The sequence below is a fragment of the Lampetra planeri genome, chromosome 20, assembly GCF_965212315.1.
Source record: "Lampetra planeri chromosome 20, kcLamPlan1.2.h2, whole genome shotgun sequence".
NCBI classification, from domain to species: Eukaryota; Metazoa; Chordata; class Hyperoartia; order Petromyzontiformes; family Petromyzontidae; genus Lampetra; species Lampetra planeri.
The window spans coordinates 8,483,939-8,503,254 of record NC_136126.1 but is presented as its reverse complement, the minus strand read 5'-3'; the positions used below and the strand labels follow the sequence as shown (position 1 = coordinate 8,503,254).

General features: G+C 45.1%; 1 protein-coding gene across 4 annotated transcripts in view; it reads left to right on the top strand.

Moving 5' to 3' along the window:
- The first annotated feature begins 937 nt into the window (after nucleotides 1–937).
- Nucleotides 938–19,316, top strand: part of LOC144724400 (ubiquitin carboxyl-terminal hydrolase 54-like) — a 48,420-nt gene continuing 30,041 nt past the window's right edge. For all 4 annotated transcript variants that reach the window (XR_013586473.1, XM_078603489.1, XM_078603491.1 and 1 more), the window contains exons 1-4: nucleotides 938–1,138; nucleotides 7,263–7,809; nucleotides 9,085–9,177; nucleotides 16,566–16,700. Coding sequence is in view for 3 of the 4 variants with exons in the window: in XM_078603489.1 (XP_078459615.1) it covers nucleotides 7,678–7,809; nucleotides 9,085–9,177; nucleotides 16,566–16,700 (360 nt within the window). In the remaining variant the exon portion in view is untranslated. The remainder of the gene's footprint in view (nucleotides 1,139–7,262; nucleotides 7,810–9,084; nucleotides 9,178–16,565; nucleotides 16,701–19,316) is intronic.

Here is a 19,316-nt window from a genome sequence, read left to right as displayed (position 1 = left end):
TTGTCTATTGTTAAGATAACTTTGATGTGTCACAAACAGGTAACCGGTGTTTTCTCCATGCCGCACCGTGAAGTGTCGAAGACTTGCTGGAAGGCTACGGGACAAGACCCAGGTGCCATGGGTTTGACTGAAATGATTGGCAGATGCACCAAATGTGTGCTCCCCACTGTGCCAATTCATGCGTTTTAACCGCCCGGCGTTCCGCCAGTTGTTGTGAGCGTGGTTCCTCCCGGCGTTCCGCTAGTTGTTGTGAGCGTGGTTCCATGCGTTTTATCCGCCTGGCGTTCCGCTAGTTGTTGTGAGCGTGGTTCCTCTTGCTCTCAGCAGTTGCTGGAAGGGCGACTGCCTCCCAACTCCACAGCAGCGTCCTTCACGAACCTCCTCCACCGAGACTGCTGGCACCACAAGTCGCCGACAACTACACTCAGCTCCCACATCCTTTTGTACCACATCAGTCCGTCTCTTCTCTAGCCCGTGCCGCGCCAGTTTTAGCCCCCCCTCCTCCTCTATCTGGCCGAACAGAAGCTGCGATGGCTGGGCACGCAGGGGTGGCCGGGCCGGGCCACGCGTGGTGTTGCTGACAACACTTACAGATTTCGATTTAAAGCTTTCGTGACTGCAGTGATTCATCTTCTTGGTTCTTTCGGTAAAGTCACGTAGAATGGAAATAATAAAATAATTCTCACGACGTTTCGGCCACAACGCAAGCAGCCGTCCTCAGGTGGAGAACAGGTCTGTCGAGAACTTACCAGAGGTCCAAACCCACGTGGCCCAACAAAACAAGAAAGCACCACGCCCTGCGACGAAACCCAAGAATCGCAACACCCCCCCCCCCACCGGAAACACCCCCCCCGTGTCCCCTCAACAGGAAGTGACGTCACGACGAGTTGTTGAGGGGGGGGGGGCTAGGGGATGAGGGGGGGGGGCACTGTGGAAGAGGAGGCGGAGGTGACGGCTGCGGTGCGAACTTCGCTGAGCGGCAGGAGAGAGAAACAAAAAGTTGATTTCGCCTTCGACTCGGCTCCGTCTCGCACGAAGCTCGGCGTCTCCCCGGCTTCGGGAGTGTGGTGCAGCGGCCTGTCAAGGCGGGCGGGCTGGCGGGCTGGTTGGCTGCGAGGACGGGCACGAACGAACAATGGTAAAGCGTCGCCCCGTGTGTTGAGTGTTGCTGTGCGTTAGGAGCTGCGTCGATGATGCGGCCCTTGTGGTGGTAGTGGTGGTGGTGTTGTGGTGGTGGTGTTGTTGGTTGTGGTGTTGTGGTGGTGGTGTTGTGGTGGTGGTGTTGTGGTGGTGGTGTTGTTGGTTGTGGTGTTGTGGTGGTGGTGTTGTGGTGGTGTTGGTGTTGGGGTGGTGGTGGTGTTGTGGTGGTGGTGTTGGCGGTGGTGTTGGGGTGGTGGTGGTGGTGTTGTGGTGTTGTGTTGGTGTTGGGGTGGTGGTGGTGTTGTGGTGGTGCTGTGGTGGTGGTGGTGTTGTGGTGGTGGTGTTGTGGTGGTGGTGGTGGTGTTGGCGGTGGTGTTGGGGTGGTGGTGGTGTTGTGGTGGTGTTGTGGTGGTGGTGTTGTGGTGGTGGTGTTGGGGTGGTGTTGTTGGTGGTGGTGGTGTTGGGGTGGTGGTGGTGGTGTTGTGTTGGTGGTGGTGTTGGGGTGGTGTTGTTGGTTGTGGTGGTGGTGTTGGGGGGGTGGTGGTGTTGGGGGGGTGGTGTTGGGGTGGTGTTGTTGGTTGTGGTGGTGGTGTTGGGGGGGTGGTGGGGTGGTGGTGTGGGGGTGGTGGTGGTGTTGGGGGGGGTTGTGGTGGGGTGGTGTTGGTGTTGGGGATGGCGGTGGTGTTGGCGGTGGTGTTGGGGGTGGTGTTGTGGTGGTGTGTGTTGGGGGTGGTGGTGGTGTTGGGGGTGGTGGTGGTGTTGGGGTGGTGTTGGGGGTGGTGGTGGTGTTGGGGTGGTGTTGGGGGTCTTTGCGTTGAATTTATTTTCTTTTAACCGCTCGCGATCCACGCGGAATATTTTTTTTGTTTGCTACAAATCGTCAATAACTCTTTTGGGGTCGAACCCTTTGTTACCCGATCGGTTTTGTTGTTATTCTAAGAAAACCCGGCCAGGCATCGTGGGCTAAATAATTTGGTGCTACTGTTACATTTGTTTAAATAAACACACGCATTTTTTCAAAAATCTTTCTTTGTAATCGCAATGGTTGTGGTGCATCGATGTGCAACGCTTGATCGCTACGAACACCGCCACGGTGAGTGAGTGTTTGTGTGTTTACATTGGGCGACAACAACAACAACAACATCGTCGATCAGCAGCCACAGAGCAAAACGAACCCCGCTCGCGTTAATCGGAATACTTATTCATACCGGAGAAATCCTATGAGCTAAAAAGCTCTATCGCCCCCCCCCCCCACTTCACGCACAACAACAACCACCACCAACACCGGAATTGACTTAAATTTTGACTTAAAACTTTCGTGACTGCACGAATCCATATTCTTCGTTCTTTTGGTGAAGTCAAGTAGATAGAAAATAAAAAATAAAATTATAAATCAGGCGGATGAAGACCGCTTGTGTTGCGATCGAAACGTCGTGGGGTTTTTGCTTTTCTTTGTTTATTTCAATTTATTTTTTATTTACGTGATTTTACCGAAAGAACTGATAATACCTTAATTGACTGCCTGTACCTGTCCAGAGTCACTGCTGCACAGACGCCAAACTCATTATCGCCGTGACGGCAGCGTGGGCTGCGTAGATCCCATACATGTCAACCCCTTATCAGTGCCCTACCTTATTACAGACCAATTCAGACCTTTTTGGATGCCCCTTATAACATCTCAACGTCCCATCACAAGGCAGAAACGCAAAGAAATCGACGGCTGCTTGCGTTGTGGCCGAAACATCGTGAGAATTAAATTGTATTGTTTTATTTTTATTATTTTATTATTTCCCTTTCTTCGTGACTTTACCGAAAGAACCAAGAATATGAATCCCTGCAGTCACGAAAGCTTTAAATCGAAAAATAGACAATCGTTTTAGTTCTTGCCCGTATTCAAACGGCCCCAAAAACGCAATTTCCCTGTACAAGAATACGGGGTAAACCTTGGGTTGACACGGTATGATGTCGTGTCAAGAGTAACATAGTGGGGGGGGTTCCTCCCGCCCCCTCTCCCCACTCCGATATTTTACTTGCAATCGTATTTATGACGGTGTGATAAGAACAAGTATTGTCGATGGACTTGGAGCAAGGGACACGTCGCTCGAACGTCTTACGGCCGCGCCACGGGTCGTGACGAATGGCGATAGGGGGCCCACCGTGGAGACGGAGCGTGTAAAATAGGCCCCCTATTTTGTGTTGGGAGATAGACGCAGTGGTGATGATGCGTGTCACAGAACGTGAGAGACGGCGACGACTTGTGTGTGGTGCCCTTCATCCAGCAGTGGATATACATTATCTGTTGCCTTAAACAGTTGATTGTGGCGAGACGTTAATAGCTGCTTTGAAATGTATGAAATTTATGTTGAACTACGAATGTATGTTGAACACACCACCTTTAAAACAGTCTGCATCAGCAGCAGGCCATGCTTTCACACCTGATGAAGGACGCTTGTGTTGCGCCCGAAACGTCGTGATTTAATTGAGTTGTTTTCATTTATTTTATTTTTTACCGACGTGACTTTACCGAAAATACAAAAGTGTATGAATCCTTGCAGTCACAAAAGCTTCAAATCTAGAACACCACCTTCCCTCATCGGGGAGGAGGGGAGGTGGTGGGTGTGTAATGCACGTATACAGTACTTATATAAAGAATATTACACATGCGATCAGAATAGCAGGCATATTACTTGCTGGGTTATACTACTGGGTATTCATTCGTTCAAGTGTGTTGTCTCTGGCACACTACAACTCCTATCTTCATGTCCCGTTTAAGTGAACCTCCTGTCTGGATCATATGAAGGGACATTATTATATTTCTTGTGTGGGTGGCATAGTTGGTTAAAAGTGCTGGCTTAAAATCGGAAGGTCACGAGTTCAGATCGACTGACCCATTGACCTCCTCTACGATGCCAATTTGGATGAGTTACCACTTTGTGGGAAGTCAGCGACGGTCATACGGCGAGGTTGAACCCGGCTTAGAAATGTGGAATTCCCACGACTGACAGAGATGAGAATCTCCGCCCCCACCCCCGTCTGTTTGAGAAACACTGACTTTGAGAGAGTTGAGTTTTTTGTTGTTTAACTTTGGTGTTGCTTCAAATGCTAGAATCAGGTATATTATTCAGCTTCCAGCACTCTGAGTGAAATGTTACACATCACGCCGTACATCGGAGAGCGTTATAGAGCACAACTCGGGAAAACAACTGGGAAAACCTACGCAGCAAAAGCGGCTGTCGATCCTATGAATGCCGTGCTTGTGGTGGCCCTTGTTGTGCCACCGCTTTGAGGATCATTGTCTGAAATAAAGGACTCTTTGTTATAAATGTTGGGTTTCTTGGTTGTGCTCTTGAAGGCCCCCCCCCATTTGTCGGACCAACATGGGGTGGGCAGGTTTTTTTTTGGAGTCTGCAGCAGATAACCCTCCGTAGATTCTTCAAGGATAGCCGAGGTTTTCCTGCATGGAAGTTAATTCTAGATTTGAAGCTTTCGTGACCGCAAAGGATTCATACTCCTTGGTTTTTTCGGTAAAGTCACAAAATGTAATAAAACACATTTTTTTCATTAAAATTTGTACTTACGTGACTTTACCGAAAAAAACAAAGAGTATGCATGGAAGTTATTGATAATTGCCTACCCCCCACCCCACCTTGTTTGTAAGCTTATCAGGCACTACTAAGGTTTGCTAGATGTTCCAGGCTTGGAAGTGTGCTTGGCAGAGGTAAAAATTAATTATGTTTTGTTTTCATCGGTTGCAAAGATTATGAAATGTAACGCATTGCATCATGCAGTGTTTAAAAGCACCAACGAATGTTCGTTTGACGATGAATGTGAAATTCTGTATGGAATTTAACTGACCTCACGAGAAATGTGAAACGTGATTTGGTGACGCTGCTTTGGCAGTCAATAACGCCGTGGCAGTAAAAAAATAATACATGACATTGGCGACGTTTCGTGCAGTGGCCATTCGTAGCACATGGCGAGATATATTCGCTCGGTTTTGATTTGCGTGGAACCAAACGAGTCTTGCCTGGGCGTGTGCCGCGCCATCATTTGGCGAGTTGTATTATTACGTTTGTGATGGACAGGTTACTTAAAAGTCTTTGAGCACTTTAGCCGAATCCTAAGAATCGCCGAGTGTGGGTGTGGTTGAGGACTACACGTTCTATTAAGTGACGCGTAAGCTGTGTTGCATGCGGCCACGTAAGTGCCCCACTCTTCTTCGCAGTATTGTGAACACCTGGTACTTCTTCTGTAAACTGTTAGCGTCCGGCTAAATCGACGTCCCAACAAAGATGCTCATTCGGTTGTTTCTCAGAAATTTCCCCCTCGCTTCTTCTCATTTCTTGTCACATGACGCTAACGCAAAGCGAATGGTTGGGCGTTAACAGCGTGTTCGTTGGACTGTTGACTGTAAAACAAGCGACGAGAGAGAGACCCTTTGTATCTGTGTCCTCAGCGATCTGTCGTTACGCGACTCAGGAAAGGAAGCAGATGTTGCTCGAATCAAAGGAAATCGGCTTCTTGTTGTTCTTGTTGGATTTGTTCTGACCTTGGTGAGCAATTACAGCACCGGGCGTGTGGTGCTGCACGGCATTTTCGCAGCATTTTAGAGTAAAATCATTACTCACAAATGTCGTGCCGATGTTGTGTGATACTGAGGTTGCTTTGCAGCTCCATTGCTACTATATCGGCTGTTACAATTGTTTCGTTTCGTTCACTGCAGTCACCACCTTTACGGAAATGCCTGCAATGTTCCCTGGCTTCTAACCTTTGATGCCGGCTTTAACTTCACCGTTCGCGAACGTAGATTATGTTTTGTTAAACATTGTATTATTAACACGGTAGCTCGTTTGCCATTGGGGTGACGACGACTTTTAGCTAAGGTCTACTTACAAGATCTACCAACGTCCGGTCACTTTGATTGCAGCTGGGCGAATTTATAAATAGACGACATGCAATGCTTCGCAGAAATTAATGCGACACACTTAATAAAATGTGTCACTGCCGCATGAAATCAAATTGCAAGTCCACTTTTTTCGTTGTACTGTCACCTTCAGAAATAGCGCCTGTTCGGTTGGTGGATTTTATATTTGTTACTTATTACTAACAGAAGACATTTGGGCTAATATTTGCACGCCGAAGACACTTTCGTTTGGACCAAGGTTAAATATTGGGCGTCTGTTGTGGTGTTTCTACCGTGGCCACCAGACGCGCCTCATTGTATGACGATGAGCAGAGAGTAGGAAAATAATTAGCATGGTGGCCATCCGTCTTGCTGCTGATACCGACCTTTTAAATTCCTTTCATGCTATGCAGTATTGCAATCGCGTGAGCATGAGCTTGGATCGCTTCATAAGGGCACCTACCCCCCCCCCAATCACACATGGATATGGCTTGCATGTTTTGGATACTGTATGGCCACGAACGTACTTTCGCGTTCATGAGATCGCGCTGTTAAACCCCATATCAGCATCCAAAACAAAAAAAAGAGAACATAAATAAACGTTGGTTACTCCAAAAACAATGGGTGGACACACAGTACCCGCTCATTGTTTAGAATCGAGGGGGGTGTACACGGAAACTGGAAGAAACTGCGTATTCCCTGTGGGAGCAGCAGTTAATGTAAGCTAGCAGGCGACTTTATTCGCAGTGGCTTCCCATTGGCTCCACGTTGCGAATCGCGTCGTTTAAAACTGTGAAAATGCTGTGGAACGCTTGGAAATCTGCATTGACAACCGGTGCCAAATGCCATCAACGACGTGTCATCTGGTGTGCGTGGTGGATGCGTCGTGACGAGGCTACGTGACACACTGTAATGTGCACGGTGTGCATATCCGGGCTGTGTGTCGACACTGTTGTCTGCGCGTCATGCTTCATGGGTTTTTGGAGTGTCACTTTATGTTGCCAAGAACATGTTTCATTTTACGCGCGTGTCTTTCTGCATTCATGTCTTTGATGTGATCGTGTCGTTCACGGTTCCATGTTTGGTCAATTATTATTTGTAGACACCATGAACTTTAAACGGGAACTGTATTTGGCACTTTAGGTGTTTTGAGCATCCTTTTTTATTTAAAGGTGAGCGTTCAGGACTAACCGGCCTGTTTTATTCTCTTTTTTACCAGGGCTTAACTCACTCCGGCCATAGGATGAGGAAACGTGAGTGATGAAGAAAATTGTGACGGTGACATCACCTTGACCCGTTGGGTCGGATGTGGAAACACTGATTTGTCACAGCAAACGCAGGAACGCTTCACATCAGCGTAACGTCAACACGGAGGCGATCCATTTAAAGCGGATGCGACGCAGCCTCGACAACCACGGGAGCGCATTTTATTCTTCTTTCTTAGTATTCAGAATAGAAGGGAGAAGGAAAACAAGCACACACGCGCACAAAATCATCGTCCCCGCGACATGCTGGGCTGCTGCCAACGCCTGGGCGTTTCGTCGCAAGAGCTCTCCCACGAGGGACCTTGAGAGTGAGAGAGAAGCGGCTTGCAGAGCGAGCGGCGGGGACCGAGGCGGCAGGCATCGGTCGCGATGTCTTCTTACGAGACGGGCGCTCTGCGCCGCGGGGCGCTGGGCAAGCGCAGCGTCTACCAAGCGGCACCCGACAAGGGGCTCGTCAACGAGCCTGGCCAGAACAGCTGCTTTCTCAACAGCGCCGTGCAGGTAAAAGCCGGGCACAGAAGAAGACTCATGCTGGCGGCTCAGCGGGGTCGGCTGCTCACGCGGGTGTTGTGTGTTTGTCGATGGGGCGATGGTGTAGGGCTGTGTGAGAAAGGTGATTCTTACTTAGATTTTGTCTGCAGAATTTTTTTTTTTACACAGAGGTCCGCGCTGATTTGAATGCTCTTCAAGGATTTTAATTCTGCGTAATGAACACGTTTTCAAATTGGTTAATTGTGTTATATGATTGCGATTCTTCTACGAATGTTGAACAATTTCATCATGTATTTTTCGTTATATTTGTATGTATCTACGCCATATTTAAAGTGTATCTGATCAGCGCACAAAACATGCAGTATTTCTGGTTTATTACGGCTGCATTCTTTCAGTAGAAATATGAAGGAAGTTTTGGAGACAGTGGAATGTTGGTGGGGGTTGTCATTGTTGCTGACATTCTTCAAAGTCATGCTTTATTTTTTAATGTGGACTGTTAACCAATATGTCAGATTGAGTAGTATGCAATTGCCATACGTTTACACATGATACTTTCGCAAATATTTAGTTCGGTTAACACTCTTTACTTACCATCGCTCTAAATGTGGTAATTACATGTTGTATAGAGTGTTATTTGAATTAAACCAGGTATTTTTGTTGTATTAAACTATATTGTACATTAACGTACAATAAAGAAACGGTATACAGTTACATCCGTAATTGCGTACGTGCGATTATACTGAAGCTTTTTTCCTTCCGAGTATAATAGTGATCTGAAATGTTTACAAGCCTTTAAACCCAGTGAGGGATTACACGGATTCAGGTTTTTCCAGTTTTTTTTGGCTCAAACAATGGCTTTGCCTGGTGAGACCTCTACACCATTTTGGAGCTTGACTCTGCCTCGAGTTTCTCGGGCGAAAGCCTTCTTGGCCGTTCATTAGAACGCCAACGAATCAAACGGTCATTTAAAATGAAGTCTTTTATAAGATCGTTATAACACGTAGGGTATACATCCAAATTACCTAGCTGCCAACGTGAGCAGCCTAATTGACGTGGCTGTTCTTCCTTTAATTTATTTTTTTGATTTAGAAGACACCGTTTCTGCTGTAAAAAAGCGGCTCTGCCCTGTAATGCCAAAAGCAGGAAAAGGCAGAACAAACGCTGGAAGTTGACTGTTGCGCCGCCGATTCGCCCGTTCCACCCATGCTCGGGCTTTTTCGTGCGGTGGCTTTTTCGCTAACGGGCGGCCGTCCATTTCCTCTGTGCCCCTTCCTGCCGCTCAAGGTGCTGTGGCATTTGGATGTTTTTCGGCGAAGTTTTCGGCAGCTGACTCAGCATCAGTGCCTCGGGGAGGCCTGCGTCTTCTGCGCCCTGAAGGTAATGTTGTGCCCCGTGCCGTACCCAACGCTCCAGCTTCTTCCCCCCCCCCCCCGACTCCCGATCGGGACAGTCTGTTATCCTATAACACAGTTGTTGCGTTCTTGATGAACACCGCGTTAATAAAAAATTTGAATATATAATATAGGGTAAAGCACAGTTCGTGGTAACTCGTGAGGAACCTGTATTACGGCCGAATAAATACGGAGGTGCGTGGGAAGCATCCAGAACCATCCAGAAGCATCCAGCAGCATCCCACCTTGTGTGATGCTACTCCGAGGCAGCTGTACAACCGCTTTTTCCTACTCGCGTGACGGAGTTCTGTTCACTGCATCGCATTATATCCAATTCGCATCCGCGTTATAAAAAAATTGTTCCCGAATACATTCATTGCGTTTATATCCAATTCATGTTATGAAATCACACGTTATAGGAGAACAGACCGTATCACTAAAACTCAGTCAGGCAACACACTCCATTATTGTTTAGAAGTGTAAATCTGACTGCTCCCCCTACATCGCACAGCAGGGTAGCATTCTAAGGGAGTGTGGTTTCATGTCTGACAAAACAAATATAAGATGATCGAAACTTAAACTGGACCCCTGGCAATAGAGCGTCTACAGGGTGGGGTGGAAGTTAATATACCAATGTTTTAAAGCTTTAATACAATTTAGGGTCAAGGTTTGATTCAGGATTTGATTCTGTTTTCTCTCATTTTCACCATATCCTTTTCATTGTGTTTTATAACTTCATACGCTTTAGTTTATTCCTATTTGGCTAAATGTAACAGCATAGATCATAATGTATTCTTTCATGCACAATTTGATACATGTATCCGGAGCGGGAGAATCGATTATTCATCTGAATCTGATTCGTTATGTGTCCATTGTCTTGAGTGTCATAGTGGAGGTGGATTTCATTGCTGCGCACATTGGTGTCGATTATTTTCTAATTCAAATAATAATTGTAAACTTTCATATGACCGTTCCTATAGAAATTCGATATAAAGTCACATTTTGCTGTTATCAGAGATAGCATGTTCTAAAATATGAATGTTACGTGATTTACAAGTCTATTAAATGTTGAAATCGAACTGAGATGCTGCAATAAGGACACGTGGATCAAAAGTATATATATAAATATCGTGAGACGTCGTACCGGCTGTTAAGGAAAGTAAGTGGGTTTAGATAGGCATGACATGTGATCTAAATGCCTAATTGGCTGATGGACGAGACTGGAGATGGCGCATACACAGTAAAGGCAAAACCTCGTCTTGGAGGACAACCACCACGGAAGATGGGGCAATGGGATGAGCTCACGTGCAGGAGTGAGATGGATTGTGGCATCGTCGGCACTGTAAGGGGGATGGTGACTGTGTGGAGGCCAGAGGTCGCAACTGGGTACCCGATACCCGTACCCTACCCGATACCCGGCTACCCGTAGCCGGCCGGGTACGGGTACCCATTTGCGACCCTGGTGCGGCCGGGTACGGGTAAGGAATCAAAACCCGTTTGCGACCTCTGATGGAGGCCTTCATCTAGCGATGGATAGGCAATATCTGCTGCTGATGATTTGGTTTGATCCAGCATGACTGAAACTCTACCTGCTCTCATATTCATTCATTATATTGACGTTGGCTTTCAAATATCAAATGCTTCTTTAAGGTAGCACAATAATGTGAGTGCTATTCGCCTGTAGGGCATTCGGGCCAGTCTTTATACACTGACTAGTACTTTTCAGGGGAGAGGCGGGTTTGCCATTGTGCAGTGCTGTGCATTCTCGTTTGATGGGGAGGAAGGGAGGGATATTGTTGCATGTAAACACTGTTGTGCTTGAGTGAAGTCTTGCGTTGAAAGGCACAAGTCTATGAATGTTAAACAAGTGTTTGTTAGACACAAGCCAAGGGGACCCTTGCTACCATTAACAAAACACAGCCTGTTAGCCAAAAGCCTTGCTCCATTTCCCTAAAATAACTTACCGAGCCACCAGTTCGAGAGAATGTTCAGAACGAATTTGCTTACATACTTCACCGTGTTGTTACAGTTAGGCGGGCATGCTCGATTGCGAGAGCCGGAGATTGTAAATTTAACATGAGTAACTTTATTCCATTTCCTGTCTGCTCGGGCAGTAAATCTGTCACTCGACGATGGTACAATATGCACACGCTCAAGTCGGCACGAAAAATTGTGGCCATTTGCAGCACAGTGTGTTACTTCTTATAATGTTTGACTGTTTGGCTTATGATGTTTGGCTCTGAGAATGTAGTACAATAATAATGCCCATTTATTTAGCCAAGAAAGGTTGACCGAGTCTTAAGACTCGCCTGCATTGGGATATCTGTGAGTTGAATTTTTGAGAATTTGGCATTTCAGAGGTAACTGGCATACGGAGCGAAAACTAATATGTGAGCGGATAACACTAACACCTGCACAGATAGATGCAGTTCACAGAGGTGTACCAAATACATGGAACGTATGAGGCCAGCCCATTGCTGTCATGCTATCTCCTGGCCACCTCAAAAAACAAATATATATGCCTAGAATACCTGGGTATGCACTGGTGGTCACCCATTTAAGTATAAACAAGGCTCAAGCCCTCCTCAGCGTCTGAGTTGAGAAGAGATCAGGTGCATTCAGGAAAAGGAGAGTGGTTTAATTTATTATCATCACATCATCAGAATCGGCGTGCGATTTTATCTATCTGCTGTTGGATGAAGGCTTTCCCATGGTGTCACCATCTATCATGGTCCTACAATGTCACATTCCATCTCGCTCCTACACATGAACTAATTTCATGCCTTCTAGCGATGCTTCGTTGGGTTCTCTAATTTATCTACCATTCCATCAACAGCGTTACATAATCAGCCTCTTTGCATTTTGTCCTGATAAGACTTAATGCGTTTTTTTAAAACTGTAATTTTAACCGTCAAACTATTACGTTAACTACATTTCCGACAACATAGCTTTGCCGTGTCAAACGTTTATTGTTGTGTTTAAATGGAGAGCAGCGAGGCTTGTTTACGCGACGCACAAAATGGATGTTTATTTCAAGACGAGTTGAGTGGGATTTTGTTTTCCACTGTCTTGCCCTTGTGCAACCAAAGCAAATCTTTTGAGCTGCGATAATCCTGCATTGTGTGTGTCTCTGTGTAACGTAAGCTTCCCTCAGTGGGTATTCATTTACATTTCACCTCTCCTGCCACGCTTAGTTTTTCCCACACGACCAATGAATAATGAACTGTCCTGGGGTCGAAATTAATACACACACCCCCTTTTAAAGGGTCAGATGGATCCAATGCGATTTGAGATTCTATGCCTTGATGCAGAAATTAGGTAAAAAAACATGACGCTTGCAGGCAATTGTGTGATATAAAACGATCAAGCATCCCCAGACTATCTTTCTTGATTTCAGGCACTGCAGGTTGTAAATCAGGACAGAATCCTGATTTACGACCTGCAGCCACCAGTGGCACACTTATCATGTTTTAGTTGAGATTGTACACTATGATGAAAGACCATTGCCTGAAACGTCGCCTTTTTTATTTTAAAGCCACAGTGTTATTGATTAATCTGTTGTTGTTATTTGTGCTTCTGCATCACTGCCAATGCAGTTGGCACCCATTTAATTTCCATCGTATTCAGATCTGAGCTGAGTGTGTGTGGGTGGCTGGTTGAGCAACTGGACACAGCGAGATGAGGGATGGGTGTGCACTGCTGTCTGTGTGTGCTGGCTTGTGCCAGTGTGCGTGCGGTGGAAGGGGTGATAGCACGCCCGGAATGCGGCTCCTTGCGTTCCTGCGAGAGCCCAGTGATGATACAATCCATGTGTTTTACGGCTCCGGCCATGCTGCTTAAAAACAATACCAGTTGCAAAGGGCACATGGAGGAATCTCATTTTGTCCGTTGTTATTGTGACAGGAACGTGTCCTCGAGCTAAGCCACGCCTAATACAATGTCTTGTTCATATGCTGCGTGGTTTGTCACATTTGTGGGCAGTTAAGATCATTCTTGATGGAAAGTTTAAAAGCGTAAGCCGGCCCCGTGTATTTTGTTGTCGTGCGAAATCTGCTTGGCAACGGCATTTGGAATTAATGGTTCATTGTAAAATAGAAAATAATTCCACGAACAATAGCAGTTGTTATTAGTCATGCAGAGCGGGGTTTAGGGTGGGTTGTGACTTCATTGTCATTAGTTGCAGTTTGTTGAATACTCGATGTCCTTCAGAAAACAATTGCGTGCCCTCAGTCAGAAATGTCCTCATTGGCCTCGTGAAAGTGAACTTCATACCTATGTTTAATGTTCAATCTCAGAAATTTTCAGGGCCCTACGTGATTTCCACTAGTGATCTCAAGAGTCTTTGGGCACTGTAGAAAACCTTGTGCAAAAGAGATGTTTCCAACATTTTAAGTCAAGGTGTTGGAAGGAGTTACATTTTCTTTACTTTCTTCCAATTCTTGGCATGACTAAGCCAGATTGGTGAGCTCCAAATAGACGGTTGTACAAAGCGGCATTTGGCAACAACAGGTTTCGAAAAAATGTAGGTGAACAAATTGAATCAATGACGTAATTTCAGAGGTAAACATAACACGTCGTTTGCCAGTGTTACAGCAACTGTGCACCCAGAACCTGTTTTAAATAATCCAGGCACCCCCAATGCATCTTGTCTTGTCACATGCACACACCTGCTTGTCATCAGCTGTATAATGGCTCACATTCTGCCCAGCCTTAGTGTCAGTCGATAGGATAAGCTCATCCACCTCGAGAGGAAAGTGTCCATTGTATTTGGTGGTCTGTGAGATCACTTGATTGTACCCATCTAATCTTGTGTCTGGGATTCGAGTTGCCTTCACAGTCTACTCGCAGCACAACATTGTTGAATTCAGGTCGCACTCGTGTTTTGGACATCTGAAATTGTATCTGTTTATGGTATTTTAACTCATCTCATTTAATGAAGATAACAACTCAAGAATAGTAGGGTTGAAAAATCTGTTATATTCATAATTAAAACCAAAAAACTCTTAAAATACGTCATTGCTATTTTGGGAGCATGATCGTCTAGATATGGGACATATTTGTTGTATTGTCTAACTATTTGCAATACTCAAATCACATGGACTTACAATTCCTATAGTTCAATTTCGATTTAAAGCTTTCGTGACTGCAGGGATTCATCTTCTTGGTTCTTTCGGTAAAGTCACGTAGAAGGGAAGTAATAAAATAATAAAAATAAAACATGTTTTATTATGTTTTATTTTTATTATTTTATTACTTCCCTTCTACGTGACTTTACCGAAAGAACCAAGAAGATCCTATAGTTCAATGAAAAATCACGAGTCTCTAACTAGGATGCCTTACTGGTGCAACATGATGGTGATGTGCTGCAATAAACTGGACCACACGTTACAATACAAAATGTACAAAAACACACATTACATAGCTGTGAGAACAAATGGTTATCTTTATAACTTGGCAAGGCTCTTGAGTTGTTTTTGTTAGCATTCATATATAGAACACATTTTCGATAAGAAATATCAGTGTCCTCATAAATGCTTTACCGTCTTTGCATACCAGTTTTACCATGCAATGTGTTGTTATTGCCTCCCAGCATCCCGTCAGCATTGTACCAACACCTGCAGGACATCTGTAATAGCAGCGCATTGCACAACCACGCTGCGATAAGATATTACTCACACACATCCCCAGAAATGTAATCTTTGCCGCATTACGTGGGCTATTGGCCATTGAAAGCCTCTGTACCTTGAGCTGTGGGTAGTGTTGGATAGACATTTCGTATAAATTAGTCATCACCTAATGTTTAAGAGTGTTTAAGATGTTACACAGACTGCTGTTCGTGTTTGTCAAGTAAAGACCAAGCGAGCATATTTAGTCACAAAATGTTATAACGGACAGACAAGGGTGGAGTTGCGGTGCAGTGGTTAGCAAGCTGCGCTATGAACCCGGAAACCTGCGTTTTAATTCTGGCCACGGCTTCCATCGGTGGCGAGTGACATCTGAGCTGGTCCCTGGGCTTCCCTCTTCACCAACCCGCACTGACCAATGTGGCGACGTCTACAGCATCACAGAGTTTCACATTACATTGCGTTTAAAGGCAGCCACATCAATAGACATTGTAGTGCGGATGTATTTATTTCCTTGAGAGGAATAGACACACCGTAGGAAAATAGGTGTTTTAAAGAGTGTGTTGTTGTGTTATTTTGGTTTGGTGGCTCTTGCTAGGCTTTTACGATTTAATAAAGCACTCACTATTGGTGGTCTCTTGAGTGTGGACTTGGGCAGGGAGTTGGCAGCACAAATGGCAGCGGGAAAGTAATTCCAGATTTAGAGAGGGAAGTAGAGAACGAGTGGCACCCCCACCAACTCGGCAAAGGTTGACTGGAAGCTTCAACTGAAAGCCTTGGTTGCTGGAGTGGAGAGTGCATGGATGGGAAATGAGCGAGATGAGAGGTGAGGAAAATTCCATTTATGGAGGATCTCGATATAATGTAGGGTGTGATCTTTAAATTTATCGAAGGTTGGATTTGGAGCCAGTGGGAGAGTTATTGCAGGTGTCAGTTTTGTTGCCAGATAGAAGGGTAAAAAACCAATTATCATATTGTTTACTGGCAAATGAGGTTCCAATGGAGTATTGGGGTTGTTGAAGTATGGTCAAACAATCCACATGACTGACGTGGTGAAGCTAGGCTTCCATGCAGCAGTGTATTGGCAAAGTGCTGTGCACATGTGAAAGTGTTCAAAATACAGTCACATCCCAAAATGTTCTCGTGTATAATAGGTATTGGGAACATGCTTACGAGGGGATGAGCGTTATCAGGAAAAGTAAATGATGTGCTATGTACAGTCGCACGGAAAGGAAAAGTGGAAAGTCTGTACCCTGGACTTGAACAAAAGGAGTAATGAGAAATATCAGATTCAGGGAAAGTTTGTAAATATTTTCACCCCCTCCTCTCTACTTTGAAGAAGAGTCATTGCCTGAAGCTTTAGCCTACTATTTATTTCTGTGAAATTGCTCGGATAATGATGAATGTGGTGAGTTTTTAATTTGTGTAAACATTATTTACATTTTTTTATCAATTCATGCAAACGTTACCGGTAAGCGATGCTGAACAAAGGGACAGACAATACACCAGATAATACACGTGAGACAAATAGAATCCTGTCTTTGAGCTGAACCATAAATCCTGTTTTGTTACACTTTAACTTGTCGCAGTGAGACATTGGGTGAATCATTCCACGCGCAACTAACAATGATTATAGTCTGTAAGCTCCATTATCACCTGACGGGGTAGAGCGTCTCCTCCTCCCTCCAGTGTAATCAGCGGTCCTGTGACTGCTGGCTGTGTTTTTTTTGCGATGCTGCTGCTGCTGCAGGCGCTCTTCTCCCAGTTTGAGAGCAGCCAGCGTGACGTGCTCACGTCGGACGAGCTGCGGCGAGCGCTGGCCGAGACCTTCCGTGAGGAGCAGCGCTTTCAACTCGGCCTCATGGACGACGCGGCTGAGTGCTTTGTGAGTCAACCTCCCCCCCCCCGGCCGGCTTTTCAGCTTCGTGGACGATGTCGCTTGCACCCGTCAGTTCTCACGCCTATAAACTGTCAGGTTTTTATTTAGTTTTTCAGAAGTGACCTGGTCGCAAATGATTGCACAATAAAGTGTTTTTTTTATCATATGTCAATTTATAGCAGACAAGTAACTTTAAACGCAGGTTTATTCTTATTGTGGAGGGAAAACCCGGAGAAAAATCCACGCCAGTGCATACGTTCGAACACTTGCAGGCGGGCAGGCATAAGCTCACATGCTCAACGTGTGTGTTTGTGTGTTCATATATATGCATGTTTCCATACGCGTATTTCTTTGTAGAGTTGAATACTCTAACAAACTGGAGGCTACTTTAATGGATGGGCTTCCCAGCGTGTTACACCTGCGCATGCTCGTTTTATAGGGGAAATTCTGGCAGCCCAATTGGCACATTGCAGAGCAGTGCAGATTATCAAAAGACGCGCCGTATCTTTTTATTAAATCTCATGATGCTGTGCAGGATTACTCGTCCAGTGTAATTATATTAATGAGCTCGGCGTGTGCACACCACGTGGGTTATTAAGTTTGTTTTCGTACGACACAATTTACTGCCCTTACCGATGTTGAATTGCCTGGATTGGCTGCTCGTGTAACCTTTTCACATATTTCAACAGGAAAGGTTATATGAATGGAAAATGTGTGGCAGAGGTGTGTTTGCTTGAACAAAAAGGGTCCTCTTATCCTGTTCCAACTCTGACACCACTTCAACATACTTTTAAGTACGTTGCAATAATACCGTAGCTATAGGATTTCACATTCTTGAGTCGTGGCAGCAAATTCCAGTTCGCCGATTTTTCGCGCGGGAATTCCTCGTTTCTTTTTCAGCTAAAAATAATTTAAGTATTTTTTTTGCGACTCTCGTGAATTATGGTGCACGTTCCAAAATGAAGCTGCCCAGTTCAAACACTTGTGTTGTAATTGAGTAACGGCAATTGACATTCGATCTGTCCGGGACATTTGGGTATCAACTGTACAGCCACCCCTTGTACTCGCTCACTGCAGCCCCGTTGCGTTAAATCAACGTCAGGCGGCTGCTCAAAAGGAAAATCAATATTGTGCTACACCTCAAACACTTTCCACCTCATTTGTTACACAAGCAGCCGATTGAAATCCGCCTTGATTAACAAAATAAACCACCCCTCTTTTTCGAGAGTTGAATTTGAAGAATTTAGTGCCGCTCATGTTCAAACGTATGCAGGTGCTGGCTGACTTGGAAACTTAGGAAAAAACCGTGAAAGTGGCTCGGTGATGGTCGAAGGGGCCAATAGATCTCACGTCCCATTGTACCGTGAAACCACTCGCCTGCTCCACATTGGCTTAAAGAAAGCTTTTCAAAACATGCTTAGCTAAATCAACATGAAAGTGCCAAGGTGTTTTGAACAGTGTGTCATTGTTTTCTTTTGGTTTGGTGGCTCTGCTAGCCTTTTATGATCTACTAAAGCACAATCTATTGGCGTTCGCTTTTTACCGTGACTCACGTGTGTGCACGATGACTTATACGAGAGAAGGATGAGCGTTGCTTGCAGGGTTGTGATTCATCCTGTGGTATAAATCGGTAGCCTTGCTTAAAGAAGCAGCTTTCTTTTGAAAATAAAGTACAATCATCTCAATCGAATACAGATGGTAAATGACTAATGAGTTCAGTGTCTTATTATTCGACAGTGTCATTTGGAAAGTAACGTCCCATCTTAGTAAGCAGTGTCCCACTTTAGCAAGTAGTGTTAGTAAATCCAGGATTTAGTGTAAAGTAAATGTTACTCTTTGGACTACACAATGGGCAGTTTTGTTTTACATTGGTGAGTCACCTAAGCAAATAAAGTTTAAAGAGTAAATGAAGGTCGGTAACTAATGCCTATAGCAAGATCCTGTTTGCTTTAGACACTGCTTCACTGCTAGATAAAGTCAGTGACATCATGCGAATCAAACCGGAAAACACAGTTTTAACACAGTTGGCGATTTTAACAAGTGATTAAATGCAGTCAAACAATGAACCACGAATGTGATTATCCTTTACTTAATCAACAGCTGGGAGTGCAGAAACGTGTGATTGAAAGAATGCGCTCAAGCAATTAAAAGAATAACCATTCAAGCATTTAATACAAATGCCTTTCTTTTGTCTTTCACTTAATCATCGGTATAAAAGAGCAAAAGCATTGCTTTAAAGAATAACATCGGACACCACTTGAATGTTGCCCGAGCTGCACAATCGCATCAGTGTTTTGTGTAATTGCAAGGTGACAATGAGCCGGCCCCGAGGCTTTGTTCCGCACTGTAGATGTGAACTCTGCAGAACATGCATTTCCTTTTGAAACTAAAACCAGCAAAGCTCTACAGAGAGCAGGGTCGTGTTTGTGAGTCACATTATGGTGACGTGCACTTGTTCATTACCGTAATGCGCTTGCACATTACCATAATGCGGCTCACAAACATGACCCCCCTGCTCCCTCTATACCTTTGTAATGCAATTAATGTACGTATGCATGCGTGTGTGTACACAGTCGTGGGGAGCGGTGGTGCAGTGGTTAGTACGTTGAACTCGTGGTCAAC